This window comes from Malus sylvestris, chromosome 6 (assembly GCF_916048215.2).
Source record: "Malus sylvestris chromosome 6, drMalSylv7.2, whole genome shotgun sequence".
NCBI classification, from domain to species: Eukaryota; Viridiplantae; Streptophyta; class Magnoliopsida; order Rosales; family Rosaceae; genus Malus; species Malus sylvestris.
In genome coordinates, this window is record NC_062265.1 from 452902 (window position 1) to 475314 (window position 22413).

General features: G+C 40.8%; 1 protein-coding gene across 2 annotated transcripts; it reads left to right on the forward strand.

The window, feature by feature from the left end:
- Positions 1-6650: 6650 nt before the first annotated feature.
- Positions 6651-10029, forward strand: LOC126626375 (cinnamoyl-CoA reductase 1-like). 2 transcript variants are annotated; one of them, XM_050295697.1, is made up of 6 exons: positions 6651-6853; positions 7390-7559; positions 7771-7956; positions 8664-8826; positions 9133-9154; positions 9238-9381. In XM_050295697.1, the coding sequence occupies exons 1-6, from the start codon at positions 6736-6738 to the stop codon at positions 9245-9247; spliced, it is 669 nt and encodes a 222-aa protein (XP_050151654.1). In that variant the 5' UTR covers positions 6651-6735; the 3' UTR covers positions 9248-9381. The 2 variants fall into 2 exon arrangements, with proteins under 2 accessions (XP_050151654.1, XP_050151653.1); XM_050295696.1 differs by lacking the exon at positions 9133-9154 and adding an exon at positions 9616-10029 and having other exon boundaries at positions 6654-6853; positions 9238-9427.
- Positions 10030-22413: the final 12384 nt, after the last annotated feature.

Sequence of the window (22413 nt, forward strand, 5' to 3'; positions counted from 1 at the left end):
ATGAAATGAGATAGGTAATATGTGCACGAGTGAATTCGGGCTCAAAATCAGGTTGAGTTTTGGTTGACATGGGTGGACAATACATCCACCCAACCCAACCCAATAAATGAAAGAGTTGAGGTCGGCTTGGATTGGACGAGTTTTTCTTCATTCTAACTTGCTCGATCAGATTTAAAATCGAGTTTAGTATGTGCCGATTCGGGTTGACCAAACTCAAGTTGCATCCTAATTACAGTTATTTCAATTTGATTTTATATGCACACCATGTGTGCAAGTTGCTCGCATTTTATTATCTGTCTATACTATTAGCTAATTCCTTTTAAGTTCGATTATCTCCAAAGAAGAATTTGAACTACATTATTACTAACTCATTGTGAGGCTAAGTCCACACCCTTAATGTAGATAGTATCGTTCGTTAAAAAAAAAAAAACTTGTTTGTACCATACTTGAACAATCCCCGAAACTACTAAGCACCGGTCAACGTTATATCGTCAATGACCCAGAAGAGTTTCCCTCCAACCAGAAGGCCAATCACAGCGCGACACGTGTCGATATCAGAAGCCAATCATAGCGCAACACGTGTCAACATCAGAAGCCAATCACAACACGACACGTGTCAATGTTAGAATGAAAATAGAAACTCTCTTCTATAAATAGAGATCATTCTTTCACAATATTGGCTAATGTCATTTGTACTAAATCATTCACTTGTACTCACTCAAGGAGAGCTTGAACCAATGTACTTGTGTAAACCCTTCACAATTAATGAGAACTCCTCTACTCCATGGACGTAGCCAATCTGGGTGAACCACGTACATCTTGTGTTTGCTTCCCTATCTCTATCCATTTACTTACTTATCCATACTAGTGACCAGAACAATCTAGCGAAGGTCACAAACTTAACACTCTCTGTTGTACCAAAGTCCTCACTGATTTTGTGCATCAACATTTGGCGCCGTTTGTGGGAACGACACTTATTCTCACTCTCTTTGTTAAGTTGGTTTCCACCATTCGTACACTCTCTTTTGACCAGACATCCCTCTCTAACATAGGGAGCGAAGGAAGCCACAGCACACAGAATGACACCCCTCTTGCACCTAGTGCGAAGCAACGAAAGAATGAAGGAAATAGGGTTGCTCTTTAAGTTAAAGTCGATGAGCTAGAAGCTCAAAACAAGAAGATAGCAATGAAGAATGAGGTCCTCCAGGAGTAGTATGAGAAGCTCTTTGAGATGCTTCACGAAACTAGGCGTACTCAAACACGCGAACTCGTTACCCCTGTGGACATCAACCATCATCTGGATGCCTCCTAACAAGGAGGGTCACGTTCCTTCGACATGGGTATCCCTGATGAGGAGCAAGCTAATCATCAAAACATTGATCAACATGAGACTTCTCTCAACCCAGCTGCTTCGACCCGAAGCAGAAGAAATGGAGGAAGACACCTCCTTGCAGAAAGGTTGGAAAGATCGAAAGCCGTTTATCGTGACTGCCGAGACTTCCTAAAGTAACATCGAGAGAATCTCTTCCACATAAGCTCGAAGATCAATGACTCAAGGGTTTCTAAAAGACTCGGTCCCCTCCCACGTCCCAAGCCGGCTACCAATTTGGGAAAGGGGCAACAAGTCCTAGAGAAACACGAAGGTATAAGGGACTCAGAGATGTTTCGACAGACATACCTTGAAAGTCAGTACGGCGAGTCCATGGAAAAATCACATGCTCTTGATCAAACCTTCCTACTTCCAAGAAGAGATAGAGATTTACGAAAGAAAGCTCCAGTGGTACATGACTCCATTCATGACCCTCTTGTCCTACAGCTTCTTAAGAAAGTAAACAAGTTTATACACATAAATTTTGAAGGTCCAGCTACCCTACTATTACCCACAAGGGTAAATGAACAGCACCACTGCTTGATAACTAGAAAGTCCCAATGTGTGTCAACCTTTGTGCTCCGTGGCAAGGCAGACTGGCAAAAATACCCAACCTTTACTCACATTCGAGAAAACACTCCCAACAAGATTGCTTGCTCAAAAATCGAAGAGGCACCACCCTCCGAATCTCAAGAGCCAGACTCCCAACATGATTACTTTCTCAAAAATCGAAGAGACACTGCTATCCGAATCTCAAGAGTCAGACTCCCAACAGGATTGCTTGCTCAAAAATCGAAGAGGCACCGCCCTCCAAATCTCGAGAGCCAGACTCTCAACAAGATTACTTTATCAAAAATAAAAAAGACAATGCTCTCCGAATCTTAAGAGTCAGACTCCTAACCGGATTGCTTTCTCAAAAATCGAAGAGGCACCGCTCTACGAATCTCGAGAGCCAGACTCCCAACAGGATTACGTGCTCAAAAATTAAAGAGGCACCACCCTCCGAATCTTGAGAGCTAGACTCCCAACAAGATTGCTTTCTTAAAAATTGAAAAGGCACAGTTCTCTGAATCTCGAGAGCTAGATCCCCGACAGGATTGCTTGTTCGAAAACCGAAGAGGCACTGTTCTCCGAACTTCGAAAGCCATATTTCCTTGGATAAAGCTTATCTGTAATCTTTACATGCAACATCAGCTTTCCAGATACCACATACCACTTTTTCAAAATGCTCTGACGAAGTAAAAACACGTGAAGCTTGCAGCTTCCACTACATTGTTATGACCAAGAAGGGTAAAGGAATAGCACTACTACTTGTTGTTAGGGAGACTCCTATATATGTCGACCTCCATCCTCCACAGCCAGGCAAACCTGCAAATAAAAAAAATGCTCAACTTTTCTTCACATCCGAGAGGGCACTCTCAGCAGAGTCTCTCGAAATACTCAGCTTCTTTTCCTCCCGATAATACCTCTGCAAACAAGCCACACCATAGTAAGAGTATCTCATATCATAAAGGTTAAAAGCAAGAGTATCCCATATCATGCTTTTTCCCTGTCTTTTCCTTTGGCTTTGTTCTCACCTGCAAGACAAGGAGAAATAGAGCAATTAGTCAACACTTAGAACCAAGCTTCCAGTCAGGAATTTACTGCCTGAAACCCCTTGCCTGATTACTTATCTGGCATTGCTCTCGAGTACTCATCTTCAACATCTTATGCTTCCAGAGAAGATACCACATCTGCTTGAGGAACAGATAGGGCAAGTGAGAATGATACAAGGAAGCATGTGGAGACAAGCGTAACAGAACACGTGCCGATACATCTACTACTTTGTCAAAAGCAAAAGTATCCCATATCATCAGGGTCGAACGTACTCTAGATTTGATAGACTTGTTTTGACCCTCAAATTCTTGAGTCGGCCTTATACTCTAGAGGAAACCAGAAAACCCTCCAGCCCAGTTCAAGAATAAGCCTGTGGAAAGTTACTTCTTCAAAAGCAAAAGTATCTCATATCATCTATTCTCCATTTGCTTCTCCTTATCCTTGGTGCTATTTACGACACAAGGAGAATGAGAACAATTAACCAGAAGCCGAAGTCGAACCTCCGATCCAGGTTGCTTGCTTGGAAGTCTGATTGCTTACCTTGTTTGTTACCTCCTTCGGCAAATCTCCTAGCTCGGCGACTTGGGGGACTCCTACTATAGGGTTTGTGTCGCACTTGACCAAGCCTGAAACTACAAGTAAGCTTCAAGTGAAATTGATACATTACTTTGTGCATCTTCATCGGTTAAAGATACCATCCCTGGATGGAGGAAAAGTACTTCCAGAGAAGATGCCACATCTACATATGAGACAGATAAGGCAAGTGAAAATGATATCACACTTCGGTACTTAGAAGTTTCATGATTACTCAATAGCTTGGATCTTACAAGTCCCTAACCGAGGAGTTTCCCTCATTCGGAAACTTAGGCGAGCACTGTATGTACCATACTTGACCAATCCCGAAACTACTGAGCACCGGTCAACGTTATACTGTCATTACCCAGAAAAGTTTCCCTCCAACCAGGAGGCCAATCACAACGCGACACGTGTCGACATCAAAAGCCAATCATAGCGCGACACGTGTCAATATCAGAAGCCAATCACAACACGACACATGTCAATGTCAGAATGAAACTAGAAACTCTCTTCTATAAATAGAGATCATTCTCTCACAATATTGGCTAATGCCATTTGTACTAAATCATTCACTTGTACTCACTAAAGGAGAGCTTGAACCTATGTACTTGTGTAAACCCTTCACAATTAATAAGAACTCCTCTACTCTATGGACGTAGCCAATCTGGGTGAACCACGTACATCTTGTGTTTGCTTCCCTATCTCTATCCATTTACATACTTATCCATACTAGTGACCGGAGCAATCTAGCGAAGGTCACAAACTTAACACTTTCTGTTGTACCAAAGTCCTTACTAATTTTGTGCATCAACAAAACTAATAACAATTTAACTTTTAGGAATATTTATGTCAAATAATTAAATAAGCTATTTAAACCCTATAAAATTGTTGTATTGTAGACTATTAGATGGATGATTTAGACGTGTTTATCTTTAGCAATTTTCTTCACAAAATGTAGTTTTCGTAGCATCATTAGTCATACAAATCTTTATTGTCTTAGACCAACTCCAAACCTGGGCTAAAAGCCAAATTACCCCCCCCCAAACACTCTCCAACCCATGTTAAAATTTTGGGCTAAATGCCAAATGTTATTTCTGGGCCAAATACCCCTTAGTTTTCCCCCCTCACGCGACTGGACTCGCTGGCCTTTAGGCTACTCTCGGCCCGTTCACGCTCCATCGCGCCCCACGCGGAGCGCCTGCGTTTCGTTCCCGACAGCGTGGGACCCAGCGTCAGCGCCATGTCGGCCACTTGCCCGAGCCCAACGACTCTTTTCCACATCTGACAGCCATCGTTTAAGGACCGTTGGTTGATCCAACGGTCCAGATTCAAATTTCATTTAAAAAAAAATATGTTATTTTAAAATACATTGAATCCAACAGTTGAGATTGAATATACTCAAATCTAACGGTTAAAAAAAAAAAGATCTAATGGCCCAAATTAAAATCCAACGGCTAAAATAATTAAATAAATTTAACACAAAATTTACCCAAAAACTCTATAAATGCCTATATATTTGTTCAAACATCCACACAAAACTCAATTTTCTCCTACAATTCTTCCAATTTATCTTTCTAGCATTTCTTTCCATTTCCAAATCGTTCAACATGGCAAGAGAGCATGTTAGAGGTCGTAATTGGACATGTGAGGAAGATGTTTCTTTATGCTTGACATGAGTTTCTATTAGCGAAGATGGTGCAGTTGGCACAAATCAAAATAAAAAGGTTTTGTGAGATAAAATCATTGCAAATTTCAAGAAAACTGCAACGGCGGCGGGTGGGATAGTGGTGGTGTTTATGATCGGTGGAAGACTATCAACAAAGCATGCACTTTATGGAAGGAAAGCTTGGAGAGAGCCATGATTGACATGCCTAGTGGAAGGAGCGCCATATAAATTGTGAGTTTTTTTCTTGATATTTTATTTGTCATGTACATAATATTATTTTGCAACTAATTATTTTTATGTATTTTTTGCATAGGGTGACAAAGCAATGGAAATTTACAAGACAAGAGTAACACAAAAAAAAAAAAAATCAAGTTTTTAAGTTGCAACATGCTTTGGACGTCCTCAAGGATTGTCCAAGATGGGCAACCGATGCAGACCAACAATGGGGAAGATTATTTCAACGTGAAACCGCACTGAGAAATGAAGGTGTCGATGAAGGTGTTGATGAAATGACCCCATCTCCTTCTTTAGCAAGGCCTCCATGAAGAGATAAGCAAAAGGAAGCAAAGTGAAAAGGGAAGGCCCAAGATTCAACGAGGGGAGACTTTGCTAGCGTAATTGCAAAATTGCACGAAATTCATAGCGCTCGCCAAGAAGAAGCGGCCCGAATGCGTTTGCAAATGAAGGAAATCTCGGATAGGGAGAAAAATAGGTTTGAAATTGAATTCATGATGAAAGACCTCAACAAATACACTCTAGAGAAGAAGAAGTTCTTACGTGATAAGCAAAAGGAAATTATGCAAAAGTCTGCCTCAAGGAGTATGTTTCAAGATGATGAATCCTCTGAACCCTATATCCCAACATTTCAACGAAGTCCATCACCAAGTGAAGATGGTGGATATGATTGTTAAGTTTATGTAGTGTATGAATTATGTGCTTTATTAATTAAGTTTATTAATTGTCGTTTGTATTAAGTTTATGTTGTTTATTATGTGGTTTATGTACTTTATTAAATTTATATCTTATTAATTAAGGTTGGTGAAAGTTGAAAGCTTGTTTTGTGAAAAATTTAATGATTTTTTAATATTTTTCAGAATTTAAATTTTTTTTTAAATTAAAATATTCATAAAATTAATTTACAATAGTCTACATATTTAAAAAAAAAATTGATTTAAGAAAAAAATTAGTCTAAGTTCATTTTTTAATAATTCCGGGTTAAAATTTTATACCAGAAGAATTGGAGCAAAAAGATATTTTTGGGCTAAAAGCTTAATTTTCTGGGCTAAATAATTTGACTTTTAGCCCAAAGATTAGAGATGATTTTGTAGAAAAAAAAAGGGAAAAAAGAAAAAGGATGCGTGATGGTGCATCGCACATTCGCACTTAATACGTCCTGTCGGTTGGCACATGGGCGGGCTACCTATGAAATAAGCCAAACCGAGCGAGGAAGCAAAAGGAGTAGGTGGGTGTTGACAGTTGAGAGAGAGAGAGAGAGAGAGAGAGAGGTGGGAGGTGTGCGTGATTAAAAATGGCGGTTGAGAAGGGAAGATACTGTGTAACAGGAGCTGGAGGGTTTCTTGCGTCGTGGGTTGTTAAGCTTCTTCTTTCCAAGGATTTTATTGTCCACGGAACCCTCAGAGACCCCTGTATGTATCCTCTATCCAACCATTTTCCTTTCTTTGTTTCGACTGTTTGCACTTGCAGTGACAACCGTTCCATCGATCGTAGGACAAAATATATCTGTTTTCGTTTTCATTATCTGCTACTTTGATACTCGTTTGATGCTTAATTATTTAGAGGCTGCTTGATTAACATTTCGTTTTTCAATTTTTTCAATTTTCCTTTTCTTTTTTTATAAAAAAAATTAACAAAGAAAAAAAAAAGTGAAAACTTGTTCGGTAACTATTTGAGTATTTTTAATTTGGCAACCAGTTACCAAACATGTAATGAAAACTAAAAACTGGCATAGTTATCGAGCGGACCTTTAACAAGATAAAATGCTCAGTTCTTAAATTCTAATGATTTTGGCTATAATTTTGTTGGTGTGATATGCTTGATTACAAGTAATGCAAACACAAAATGAACAAATTTCTTGATTGAGTGGAAACTGGCTCAAAGAGTGTCAGGAAGCGGAAATCGTTGATGATTAATAGTACTGTATTTGTGTTGTGCACAAACGCAGCTAATGACAAGCACGCCCACTTGAAAAAACTTGACAAGGCATCTGCGAACCTTAAACTATTCAAAGCGGACTTGTTGGACTATGAATCCCTTCGCACAGCGATTCAAGGATGTGATGGAGTGTTTCATGTTGCCAGTCCAGTTCCCTACGACCCCGTGCCAAATCCTGAGGCAAGAATTTCTCTCATTCATTGATCACCGGGATATTCGATCTCAATTGCAATAGATTAGTTAGTAGTTAGTACACTCACTTCTCATCGGTTGTTGCTAATTAGTATAGTACTCTATTTGTGGTTGGTACTATGTACAGTTTTATTGTGCCAATATATGCTAACCAAATAAATGCTCATATTTCCTACATTTTGATTTATCATTTGTCCAGGTAGAATTGATTGAACCTGCCGTGAAAGGAACACTTAATGTACTTAAAGCATGCCTTGAAGCAAAAGTCAAGCGAGTTGTTTTCGTGTCATCTGCAGCTTCTCTTGTCATGAATCCTAAGTGGTCTCAAGGCCAAGTGTTGGATGAAACTTGTTGGTCAGACAAGGAATACTGCAGAAGTACTAAGGTATTCCATTAACATATATATGTGATAGTAGTTCTAGAATGAACTCATAATTTTGGTGATCAATGCAATGCGTAGTAGAACTAAGAAATAGGAACACGCATACACAAACTTTCCTTTTAGGATCCAGTTAGGAGTGTTGATTCTTCACCGAGGATACCAAGAGAAAAGGACTTCCAGGGATTATGTTTTAATTCCCCAAGAAATATCGAACAATTAGAAATAAAGGAAAGGAAAGTGTATTATTTATTCTATAATGACGAAAAACCATAGAGTTAGAAAAGATTAAAACAATATCAATAATCTTCACTAAAACAGGAAAAGGGAAAGAATGGAATTTGCCAATGACGGTAAGTTTTGAGATTGACTTTCAAAATCATAAACTGCACACATTTCATTATCATAACAAACTATTTTCGAAACTGAAATTAAAATTCACTCTATAATGGTCAAATCATGTTTTTCAGTAGTCCTATGCAATGAAAAAAAAATATATTGAATATCATCTCTTGCGGTTCCTGAACTTTTACTCATAGTTTTATGCAGTATTTTCACTTTTGGTAGAGATTTGAAATGGTGCAAATCCATTTAGTGTGATGATATCATCTAGCTATTCATTCTGCAACATTGCACTCTTAAAGTTATTTCAGTGTGATTATATCATTTCATATGCGTGTTTCGACTATCTAATTATTTCTTTAATCTTTCAGAATTGGTATTGTCTTTCAAAAACTGAAGCAGAATATGAAGCCCTGGAGTATGCAAGAAAAAATGGGCTTGACTTGGTAACTGTTTGTCCTACACTTATTATGGGGCCAATTCTGCAGTCCACTGTAAATGCAAGTACCTTGGTCCTCATCAAGCTTTTGAAGGGTACTTACTTTTGACATAACCACTTGATGCTTAATTAAATCCCTAATTAAATCCCTTGCTTTGTTAGAAAACTTAAATCCATTTCTTTAAAATCAAGGGTTTTCACAAATAAACCCCTATAAAACTCCATTTCACAGTTATAACTTGATAGGTCAGGGATTTGTTTTCTATAATTTGATTCTTGAAATTTTTCTTATTACCATTAACAGTTACACGCTTTTGATAATTATGTATAAAATCTACATATGTTTAGATAGAGAGGTACGTGGGGTTGTAAACTCATCCTTTGGTAATTGTCTATTGTAGGTGTTTATGCATTTGGCTCCATGTTGATCTCTATGACCCTGGATCCAGGTTTATCCCCCAGTCATGAATATTCATATTTACTAATTTAATATTGTCTCCTCGCAGAAGGGTATGAGTCACTGGAAAACAAGCCGCGGATGATAGTTGATGTGCGGGATGTAGCTGAAGCAGTCATTATGGTGTATGAGAAGCCTGAGGCTGAAGGAAGATACATATGCACCGCTCACAATATCAAGACGACAGATCTGGTTGAAGAGCTGAAGAGCATTTATCCTAATTACAGTTATCCTAAGAAGTAAGGTTTCTCTTCAACCTATACTTGGTAACTAGAATGGAGAGATTTTCAAATGAGTTATGTATATAGCGTTATTGATCATCGATGTCATCCAATGCATATTAAGCAGAATGGACAGGGAATCTTGTTGTAATGGTTTTCCCTTTAAACTAATTTTATGAATTTGGATTATACATGTATATTGGTAGCTTTGTTGAAGTCGAAGAACAACCAAGGTTGAGCTCGGAGAAACTTCAGAGGCTGGGTTTGAGTTTCCGACCATTGAAAGAGACGCTTACTGGCTCAGTTGAAAGCTACAAAGAGGCTGGACTGCTCTGATACTGAAAACATCTCAGAGCGTGCTCTACGAAGCTAACTACATTGTTTGAAGTTACACATCCCACGATGGAAGAGGAAAATTTGGCTTAATTTGTTGCAGTGCCGTTTAGGTTGGTGGAGTCCAAACATATATGTTAGTTTTCTGTCTTATAGCTACCGCCCAGTGATAGTTACCAAATAATATTTCATCTTTTTGTGTTTGTTGAGAAAACAATGTTTCAGCTTTGGCCTTTATGATCTTACCCATTCGACTTGTTCAAATGGAAATAAGCTATTGACGGATATTTCTCAGGTTCTAGAATATGAGTCCCTTGGGGCCCAGATTAGGTGTTTATTGTTTGGAGTTGCTTGAAGGTGTGGAATAATATTCACTCGCATTGGGCATCTTATAAAACAAACTAAAATTTACATCAAATGGTTTCGTTTTTAATTGCGTTAGTGACAACCCCCTCACTTATTGGATTGGACAAATGAATAAGTTTGAGATAGTATTGGTGTTTATTGAATTGCACAAGTGATCAAGTTTGAGACAATATTAATTTGATTAATAGTGGACTGGTTGCTCCACTCTCAAAAATCTTAACATAAGGGTCATTGTCTAGCACTTACTAGTCTTAGCTCATCACGTCGCATATACACCTCGATCATGTCTAATTAATTAGATGAAAATAACCAATGAATAAGAGTCTCTTATTTAGTGAAATTATTTTTCTAATTATGTTTTAATAGTGACGGTGATCCGGCAAAATGCTTCGGACAGAATTTCAATCAGAATCTTTCGTTGATGATAATGTTAAACAGTAATACGTAAATGATGACAAAGACATACCAACTACCTATAGCCGGAGACAAGAGTACGTTACCTATCATTTTTTAACATTCTCATAGACCTATCATTAGTTTTGCAGTTATTTGTGTTTTCTAGTTGGGGTTTATTGAAAAATTGCTTGATTGATTGGGGGTTAACAAGTCAAATTTGGAGATTGGTAGGGTAACGCTTTCTCGTGAGATTGTGTAGCAACAGTAATCTGGAAAATTATTTCAACATTTATTTTTTCCTGTTGCATTCTTCTATTTATTTGTGTTTTTTAATTCTCGTTTAATTAATTAGTCATAGATAACTATGAGTTTATGTAAACGTGAAAATTTGAATGGGACCATGTAGTATCTATATGGTGCAGTATATATCTTGACATATCAATGTTTTAGGTGGTAGGCTTTATAAAATGTGGACCAGGATCCTCTCCTGAGCTAAGGATGAGGATCCTCCTCATCAAGGGATGTGGGCTGTTGGATGAAAAATCCAACGGCTACAATTATTATAACTTTAAACGGACCCCCCTGTTTGTGGCCGTTGAATCCCACACCAATTGATGAGGAGGATCCTCATCCTTAGCTCAGGAGAGGATCCTGATCCATAAAATGTATTCAGAGTCATGCAAGTGATAAACATTGACTTTGTGATTGCCGAAAAAGTGGTGTACGTAGTAAATGGATACAACAAGCAAGTGAAAGGCAATCTTGACTCGTTTTGTGGACGGTGGAAATCTTAGCTTGCCAGTCAACACAATGTGGCAAAAGTTTTAAGTGAAATCGGGTATATATTTTTTATTTTATTCTAACTAGGTTATGTGTATGTGTACATGTGTAATTGATTGAAAGTTTATCTACCAAAAAAATTTAGTCACTAGAGAGAAAAACAAAGCAAAAAACTCATCACCTTGTATCCTAAAGCCAAGGGCAAGGGTCGTCGGTAATCCCTCTTGGTCCCTTCCATTTATTTCCCATGTTTCTTCTATCTTCTAATCATATTTGTCTCTTATTTGATGTAGTGTATGGGAATAAATGGCTGGTAGGGTCTTCTCATTTATCAATGCCATTGTTTTTCTTCTCTTTTTATTGAGTTGCCTAGTAATATTAACTATTTATCCAACTAATGCTTTATAATTTTCCTATTTAAGGGGCTCCATATGTATCTTTAAAGAATTCATTTAGTGAATTTTAAAATTTATATCTAAGAAGTGAGTCATTTTCTCCTTTGAAAAGCATTTGACTTGGTCTTGTCGAGCGAATGTGATTAATTAGTGATGTTAGCAGCGGTCGTACTTTTGTACTAACTCCTTAATGTCTTAGTGCACGGTAGGCGAGTAGTAACCTGCGTTTAGAACTTTCTGTGCTAAGGATTGGCCTCCGGAGTGATTTCCACAAATGCCTTCATGGATTGAGCTTAGAACTTTTAGGTCATTAGGAGGCGCTAAGCAGCAGAGATATGGTCCAGTGTAGCATCTTTGGACGAGAATGTCATTCCACATATAGTAGCGTGCTGCCTTTATTTAGAGCTATCCAGACTCCAACCTTTCTGTGGGGAATGTGCTATTGACCAAGTAGTCTATAATAGAATTTTGCTAGTTTGGAGTTGTACTAACCTGTGACACTTCAGTTGCTGGCTCCGTCTCTATGCTTGGCTTATCTAGATACTCCACCGGAATAGAGTGTTTAAGTTGGTGGTCGAGAGCGGAGCCTAGGCCGGTTAGTGCGTTCGCGCGAGTATTGTCTGCCCACGGAACTTGAGTGAGGGTGTAAGTCTAAAATGCCTCAAGTAGTCTAGCTAATGATTAGCTAGGAATCAGAATGAATTACGAGCTTTTTCACCGCCAAGTCTTTTGCCATTCGGAAGCCTGCTAGTAGGGTCTCGTACTCTGCTTTATTGTTGGATGCTTTGAAGTTTAGAGTGATTGCCTGCTCGGGCATCGAACCGTCTGGGGTGACAATGACTACGCCTACTCTCGAACCTTCGTAGTTAGATGTCGACATGAAAATTCGAGAAGTCTTCATCGGGTGGAGTAGGCGCGGCTAGGGCATGCTAGGCTACCTCCAAGGTGTTGTTGGGCAGCTCTGTTGGGTCGTGAATGCGTGGTAGGGAGTCGTGAAGCTGTGCCCATGCTACACGCAGCAGGAGATGCTCAATTACCTGTATTTTGGCCACTCTAGAGTTGAATTATGGAGCAAGGGTCGGCTGGGACCGTGTGACACGTAACAGGAAGTGGTGTTCAACTACCGGTAAATGTTGTTCCTATGTAGAATCTTCTGGGGCGACGAGGAAAAAACTTGCTTCCAAGTGTGTCCTTCTAGTGTTCATCTACCATTGGCGTGCCTTTGGGCAGAGTTGTTGCGTTCGTCACAAAATTTTCTATCCGCTAGTGTTTACACCTTTATCGTCGCGCATCTATATTGGGCGGAATAATGCATCATGAGGATGACTGTGTGCATCTGAAGGTAAAACTTGAGCTTCCGTGTTGCAACAATTATCGCCAAAGTTAGCTTTTGAATTTCTGGTAGCATCGAGGAGAGGTTTTAAACTGTGGAATACAGGTAGTCGGGCCCCCAGCTCTTCTCGTGTGATGGTAGAGCTTATTGTTGTTTCAGATACCGTCAAACATGGGAATAGGTCCTCCATTGCTTCCGGTTTTGATAGTAGGAAAGTGATGTCGAGTACTTTTTCAAGTCCTTGAATGTGCATCGGTGAGCTTTATCCCAAGGTGCATGCTTCTCTATCAGAGTGAAAGAGTCTGCCAGAGTTAAATCTGATTTCATAATCAATTTTCTAAAGAGCGGGTGATATGCTGGAAGTCATTTTTGGAAGACTGCTCTAGCTTTCGAGTCGTTGCATCTGACTATCCTTGCCTTCTCTGCTTTGAACCTCTTCACATAGTCGTGAAGTGACTTCTTTTGGTTCTTCTTGATGTTGAACAAGTGGTCGGACTTTTTCTTGATCGAGTGATAGGATGATATTCTTTGGTGAAAATCAAAGAAAGTTTGTTGAAACTCCGGATGGATTGTGGCGGTGGGGTGTAGAACCAATCTTGCGCATTGCCTTGTAGAGTGGTGGTGAATATCTTGCACATGAGATTGTCATTGTTTCGATAGAGGATCATTGTGCTTCAATAGTGTTTTAGTTGTTTCTTCGGATCTTCATCTCATTTGAAGGATGTGAATTATGGCATGTTGAACTTGTGTGGAGGCTCTGCTTGCTCGATCTCATCCGTGAAGGGTCACCTGCTTATAATAGTCATGTCCTGTCGGTGACCTCATTGCGTTGGAAATCGCGTAATCGCTTGGTCAAGAGTTTCTCTACTTTTTCCTGAATTTGCCTTTGTTGGGGATAGCGGAGCTCTCGGTTGTCCCCAGTCGTGACCTATTGGTCTAGGTTACTATTCTATGTATTTGGCTTGTCTATGTCGCGGCTGTGGTGCATATGGTACGTTCTTAACAGACAAGCGAATTTCTCGTAGGCTGTCGATTGAGCTTGAGCCGAATTTAATGACTACTTCTTTCTGTTCGTAATGCTGCCTACTCCGATATGAGGTGAATGATGCTTCATTCGAGCTTAGCCGCGAATGAACACTTCGCCTGGAAAGTTGGTCATGTTGACTATCGGAGTGTGACCCTAACCATTAATGTATGCTCGTCCATAGGCCTAGTTGAGGTGCACGCTCATCCGCACGCTAAGACGAGAGTATATGCTATCTCGAGGGCTCAGTCGGGAGTGTACACTGCCCGAACGCTCGATTTTTTGCTGGTCGAGTGGCTGTTTGCCTGCATGCTGCTAGAGAGGTTCTTCATTTGCCCTTGTCCTACTTTGGGACACCTTGTCTGGGGCACGTTGCATCTTGGTGCGCTACAAGAGCTGGTTCACCAAGGTCATCTACTGTGCGAGGGCGCTCGTCAATTATATGACTTGTCGAGACAAGTGTTGTTCTCCATTTGGGTTGGAAGAGCTTGGAAGGAATGTATCTCCTTAAGCAGTGGAATTGAGCTGGGAAATGTCAAATCCGTAGAAAAATATGGTGAAAATGCTCTCGATTTGATCGTCGGTCAAGAAATTTAGAGCCGAGACGGTTAAACTAATCTTGGTCTAATTTAGGCTGCTTGGAAGGCCACGGGAACAGGCTGGGCCACATGAGTAGGCTGCTCGGCTTGGGGTGCACGTGGGTGCGAGGCTAGGGCTTAGCTTGGCAACGCGTTGGGTTCACGTCGGGTTTGGACATAACGGGCTGGTTTGACATGGCTTGGGCCGTGGCCTTGGTGCCGTGGGCTTTGGATGGCACAACAAGCTTGGATGACACGACTTGGGCCGTGGTGGTGGCGCCATGGACCTCGCCGTGGGTGGCCACCGCGGTGGTTGCCATGGTGAAGCCTTGTGGTGGTGGTGCTGTTCCACTTATTGGCACGTTTAGTCTCGTAGATCGTCATGTTCCCATCTCTTGAACATTGGAATTTTTGTTCGTTGAAGTTTCCAAATTTCTTGCCATTGTACTTTTCTTTTATGTTTTACCAAAGAATTTTTGCAAATAAAAAATTCTAAAAATAAGAATGTACGAAAAATTTACAAATGGACAAGAAAATAGAAAACCCTAGATGCGAGAGTCTTCTACGAGTGTGTGACTCAACTCTCAATGAAAGCACCAATTTGTGGATTCAAATTTCTTCCTCCTTGTTCTTGGACAAAATTGCACCTACAAAACAAATAACACCTTTGGTCAAGGCCAAGAGCCTCACGCGCCCATGATGAATTGAGAGGCCAGAGGGCTTTAGCTGAAGAACCTCGGATGTCAAAGTTAGAATTTTGAGGGAAAAGTGTTTATTCAAAACCCTCTAATCACTCCTCATCAAATCCTCACCCACAAGGTAACTCCCAATTATTCTTTTCAAATTGGGATTAATTACTAAAATTAATTGATTAATTACCTAATTGATTGCAAGATACTATTTGACATAATATCTTGCAATTAGATCCAAAATTCCACCATAAGTGGCCGGTCCCTATTTCTCCAAATAAGGCCAGCCACACCCCTATATATAACTTCACATTTCTCAAAAAACCTAAATTCATTCTCTCCCTAAAATTCTCTAAACACTTTCTCTCTCAAATTCTAACATTGGCATAAGAGATTCTTCAGCCAAAGCCCCCTTCCCCAATTCATCGTGGCCACGTGAGGCTTTTGGCTTTGATCTTAGATGTTATTGTTTTACAGGCGCATTTTCGTTGAAGGAGAAGAAGGTGGGAATTTGCATCCACAAATTGGTGCTTTCATTGAGAGTTTGATTCAAACGCTCGAAGAAGACTATTGCATTCAAGGTTTCTTATTTTTGGTTCATTCGTGGATTTTTCGTACGTTCTCATTCCTAAAATTTTTTATACAAAAATTCTTTAAATAAATGTAAAAGAAAAATACAATGACTAGAAATTCGGAATCCATGACGAATGGAACTTCCAACGTTCAAGAATTTGGACCACGGCAATCCACGAGGTTCAACGCGAAGACGAGTAGAGTGGCACCACCTTAGCAGCCACCACAGCAGCAACCATCGTGGCTACCTTTGGCAAGCCCACAACTAACTGTGAGGAGCAAGCCCAGGCACCAAGGGCAACCTAAGCTCAACACACAGCCCAAGACCCACAAGCCCAAGCCGCGCTGAGGACAGCCCAGTGCCTTACGCCGCTCCAAACTACACTGGCCCAAGCCCAAGGCGAGCTGGCTCAGGCCACAATCCGGCATCAGTCTAACGTGCTCCCGAGTCGAGCCCAGGCCCAACACCCAAGCGTGCCACACATGGAGTAGCCCACTTTCGTGCATAGCAAATAACCTTGGTGAATCAGTTGCTACAGCTCATCGAGATGCAACGTGCCCCAAAGGGCAGACGAAGAATCTCTTAAGCAATGTCTCGGCAAACAGTCGCTCAACCAACCATGAACCGAGCGTTCTAGCATCGTACACTCTTGATTAGGCTATAGAGATAACGTGTACTCTCATCTTAGTACACAAAAAGTGTGCACTTTTGGTTAGGCCCACGAATGAGCATACATTTGCGGTTGGGGCCTTATTTCGATAATCAACATGAGCAACCTTCCAGGAAAAGTGTTCATCCGTGGCTAGGCCTTCAAAGAACATCCTCCACCTCACATCGGAGTAGGCAGCATAATGGACGGAGAGAAACAGCCCGTTAATCTAGCTCAAGTTCAAACAGCAGCCTACTAGGAATTCCCTCGCCTACTAAGAACAAACCACAAGCATCGCCGTCATGACATAGACGAGCCGAACATATAGAAGAGTAGCCTAGACCAGCAAGTCAAGACCGGGGGTAGCGGGGAGCTCCGCTACCCTAACAAAGGCAAATTCAGGAAGAAGTAGAGAGGTTATTGACTAAACGATTGCATGATTTTCAATGCAACGAGGTTACCGATGAGGCGTTACGACATGACTTAACCAACATGAGCAGGTCACCCTTCACGGACAAGATCGAGTAGGCAAAGCCTCTATGCAAGTTCAGCATGCCACATTTCACATTCTTCAAAGGAGATGAAGATCCGGAAACAGCCTAGAAAGAACGCAGATTAATGGCATCTTCGACGAATCGAGCATTTAGGGGCCACTAACAATTCTAAGAAGAGAAAGATCCAACAAGCTCTACTAGTCTCGCAAGTCCAGGCAGTCAACGTTTAACCTGGGCCTTTTGTTGGCTTTACCGAGCAGGATGCTGAAGGCATCGATTTTCCACACGACGACGCACTAGTGGTATCTATCCAATTTGCCTATTCTATAGTCGACAGAATGATGGTTGACAACGGAAGTGCTGCCTGTCTACTTCAACTTTTAGTAATTCAGAATATGGGTCTATAAAGCACAATAGTACGCTGAGTTGAGGTACTCATCGGATTCAACGGACACACCTTTACTGCTGTCGGCAACATCACACTTGATGTGAGAACACTTCCAGTTGTCTCAAAAAAGACATTCACAATAATAAGAGACCAGTCTCCCTATAATGGGATTCTAGGGTGACCTTGGATGATAAAGCTGGATGCCGTAACCTCCGTTAAATATATAAAAATTTGATTCCGCACCCGAGAGAAGGAGTCGGAGAAATCAAGTCTGACCAGGCCATATCTCGACGATGCACTGTGCAATCATTGAAGGAATCAAAGAAGAAGACCTTTACCCCTGTAGAGGCTATTGAGGTCTAAAGGGACGATGAAGTTGCTAAATAACAATTACAACAGACGGATAAAGAATATGGTGTCCAAACTAATGCGCCAACAGATAAGATAGGTTATAAACCTGAAGAGGACGCCGATCACATCATTCTTAATGCTCAGCAGCCAGAGAAGACTACTAGAATCAGCTCACGTCTAAGCCCAAAGGAAGATGAGGAGCTCACAGCTTTCCTTAGAGAAAATCGTGACGTCTTCACATGGTCACCTTCAGACATGCCCGATATCGACCCCAAGATAGCTTGCCATAAGCTGCATGTCGACCCAGCTACCAAACCGGTGTTCCAAAAGAGAAGACATTTCACACCCGAGCGAGTAACGATTATCGACGTAGAAATTGACAAGCTATTAGAGGCCGAATTCATAGAAGATGTAGCACACTCAGCATGGCTTTCCAATGTAGTGCTAGTAAAGAAGAAAAAGAATGACAAATGGAGGTTTGCGTAGACTACACAGACATCAACAAAGCATGCCCGAAAGATCCTTGTCCAATTTCCCCAATCGATATACTAATATATTGAACTTCTGGGAACCAGTTGCTCAGTTTCTTAGATGCATACTCTAGCTACAACCAAATAGCCATGTACGAGCCTGACAAGGAGAAAATTGCATTCGTGATCAACGAAGCACCTACTACTACAAGGTCATGCCATTTGGCCTCAAGAACACAGGAGCCACTTACCAAAGATTTGTAAACATGATGTTCAAAAAGCAAATTGGAGTAACCATGGAGGTTTACATTGACGACATCATGGTGAAGGGTAAGCAGCGATCAGACCACATTAGCAATTGGCGAAAAATCATTGACATCCTCATAAAGTACAAGACGAAGCTCAATCCCACCAAATGCACATTTAAAGTATCTTCAGGCAGATTCTTAGGATACCTAGTGACCCAAAGAGGAATCGAAGCACATCCCAAACAAATTCTTAACTGCTTTCTCTCACGGTCTACCAGTCGATGCAAGCTTTTTTTTCAAAGCAATCAATAGGGCACAATGAGACAAATGGGATGACGATTACAAAAAAGCTTTCCAAGACCTGAAGAAGTATCTCACATCACCTCCCTTACTATCCAAGCCGGAAGTAGCGAAAGACTTATACATCTACTTGGCAGTCTCAGAAGTAGCAATGAGTTATGCCCTCATATGAGAAGAGTTGGGGGCCCAAATATTGGTATTCTATACTTTTAAAGCTCTTCTCAATGCAAAAACTAGATACCAAAAGATCGAGAAATTAATTTTGGCGCTAGTTGTTGTGACTCGGAAGCTCAGACCATATTTTCAAGCTCACACAATCATCGTCATGATTCAATATCTTCTACGATCAATCTTATATGGTCAATAGGCTTCCCAACGGGTAATGAAATGGGCATTGGAATTTGGCCAATACGGTTTATTTTTCCAACCCTGCACGGCGATAAAGGCCCAAGCCTTGTCAGACTTCATAGTAGAATTCACGCCTAGCCTAGATGACACAACATAGCATCTGAATGATGCCCCAGAGGTAACCGAGCATGCCCTAGCTGTGCTTACTCTACCCAATGGAGACTTCTAGCATTTGCATGTCGACAACGCATCCAACTACAAAGGCTCTGGAGCAAGCGTGGTCCTTGTCATCCCAGACAGTTCTATGTTCGAGCAAGCAATCACTCTAAACTTCAAAGCATTCAACAACGAAGTAGAGTACAATGCCTTACTAGTAGGCCTCCAAATGGCAAAAGACTGAGCAGTGAAAAAGCTTGCAATTCATTTTGATTCCTAGTTAATCACCAACCAGACTATTGGGGAGTACACGACAAAACATCCGAGGATGGCAAAATACTTAGGGAAGGCATGAAAGCAACTTAAAGCTTTTCAGACTTACACCCTCACTTAAGTTCTGCAAGCAAACAACACTTACGTGGATGCGCTAGTCGGCTTAGGCTTGGCCCTCGACCACAACCTATTCTAGTAAAGTATCTAAACAAGCCAAGCACAGAGACGGAGCCAGCAACCGAGGTGTCATAAGTTAGTACAACTTTAAACTGGCAAAGTCCCATTATAGACTACCTGGTCAATGACACACTTCCTACAGAAAGGTTGAAATCTAGAAAGTTCCAAACTAAGGTAGCACACTACTACATATGGAACGACATTCTCGTCCAAAGATCCTACACTGGACCACATCTTCACTGCCTAGCGTCTCCTGACGATCTAAAGGTTCTAAGTTCAATCCACGAAGGTGTCTGTGGAAATCACCCTGGAGGTCGATCCTTAGCACAAAAGGCTCTTAACGCAGGCTACTACTGGTCTACCATGCATCAAGATGCTAAGGAATTAGTACAAAAATGTGACAACTGCCAACGCTATAAGCTGGTACTAGCACTACCTGCCAGCGAACTACACCCACAGACGTGTCATTGGCCATTCATGCAGTGGGCAATCGACATGGTAGGGCCAATGTTGTCATCTATTGAAGGCAGAGGCATGATGATCGTGGCAATTGACTACTTCACCAAGTGGGTGGAAGCAGAACCTATGACAATCTCAACACAGACGGATATAAAACACTTCATATAGAGGAACATCATTTGCCGATTTGGCATCCTTCAATCTAATGTCACAAATAACAACCCGCAATTCATAGGCAAAGATTTGGCGAAGTTCTTCCAAAAATATGGCATCAAGTAGCACATGTCCATGCCAAGGTATCCCAAAGGCAATGGGCAAGCCGAAGCATCCAACAAGACGATCCTTTACTGCCTCAAGAAATCCCTCTCCGACAAGAAGGGAAAATGGCCAGACGAACTTCCTGGATGTCTACGAGCGTATTGCACAACCAAATGATGAGCAACTGGTGAGACTCATTTCTCTTTGGCATTTGATTCGGAAACAATCATTCCTCACAACATCATCATACCAAGTATCAACACTTTACTACCAAGCGTCGAGCAAAATGAAAAAGAGATGGCCATAAATCTAGATCTGGTAGAGGAGAAACGTGAGAAGGTCATCAACCGCATCGCAACCTACTAACAACAGCTCCTCTCCAACTACAATTGAGGGTGGAAATTTTTGCCAAATTACCGTACAAAATTTGTGCCAAAAAATTTGTACCATTGGTAATGGTACGGTAATGGTATTCAAAACCATTACCAGTGGTATACCATATCGTGCCACTACTATTAATATTATATCATTTATTTATTCATTTATATATAATTAGGTATTATTATCATTATATATGCACTTTATATTTTTTTTCCTAGTCATTTATTCAATCATCTCACCCTCTAACCTCTACTTTCCCAATAAAAAAAAGCCTAAGCCTTCTTGCGCCGCGACTCTTCATCTTTTCACTCATCTAACCACCGATTTCATCTTTATTGCTCTAGTTCCGGTGACTCTCTCTCCGGAGTCCATCTCATATTCTCCTTCATCAAATTGGGATGTCTTTCTCCCTGGCTTCGTCTATCAAGTTAATTTTTGTACAATTTTAAAGAATGTAGTGTGAAATCCCGTTCCCGGATTTCCGAGTTATAACGGTATAGTTACGGACGTTTGAAGTTGTGAACTATAGATTGTGGGAACTATTTAATTCCCACATGTGGGTTAAAGGTTAAGTGAGCTTAATAAAAGAGTGAGGGACCAATTAGAAAAAGAAAAGTTTTCAGAAAAAGGAAGGAGGGGTCTGGTTTTGACCCGTTTTTAAGGCGTTTTCAACCCTTTAACCCACAAACTTGACCAGCTTGTATCTCCTTCATCCGAGCTCCGTTTTGAGTGATCTTGGTGTCCATGGAAAGATCTTGACGAGTTCTACATCTCTGTATTGTTAGATTTTCTATTTTATTATCCATTTTTCCAGTTCAAGGCAGCAAAGTTCCGTGGGTTTTCCGGCGGTTTTATCATTTTTCGAGTGATTTTGGCAATCATTTCCTTCGAGTGAGGTATGAAACTTCATCTATTCTTCATAATCTTCAAGTTGGTATGCTTGGTTTGTGCTTTCATATTCATTTTAGAGTTGGGTGTTAGAACCCTAGAAACTCGGTTTTCCCCGATGAATTTGGATGGTTTCCGGTTAGAATTTGTTGATGGTCTAGTTGTGATTAATGTTTCCCTTGTTGAGCTCTAGTTACCACGTAAATTTGAGCTCATATAGTTAATGTTGAAAATTTGGGTTTTCAAACCCTTCATCATGACTAGCGTCGTGTGTGGCGATGCGTGGGACCCTCCACGAGTGTTATCTAAGTACCAAATACCTTATATTGACCCTTTGAACCTATGTCTAGCTCGGTTTCCCAAAATTCAATTGTTTGGTGTGGTGATCAAATTGGACCACCACTTGTTTGCACGATTGACGACAATCCGATCGTTGGATTGTTGTACAATTTTGTGAGCACCCCAGTTATCAATTGTTGGACCTTAGGAACTTACTAGTGAAAATCTAGTGGTTGGATCTTACGGTGCAAGTGATGTAAGATCATGGACCATACCTTTGATCGACGGTTTGATTCTCATTAAATGTCGTTGTGGGAGACTTATGAGAGTCTTGGGTATGTGAATTTATTGAGAGAAATCTAAATGTGGACTTGTGCTTTGTTTTTGGTGGTGATAAAGCTTGATGCCTTGAATTCC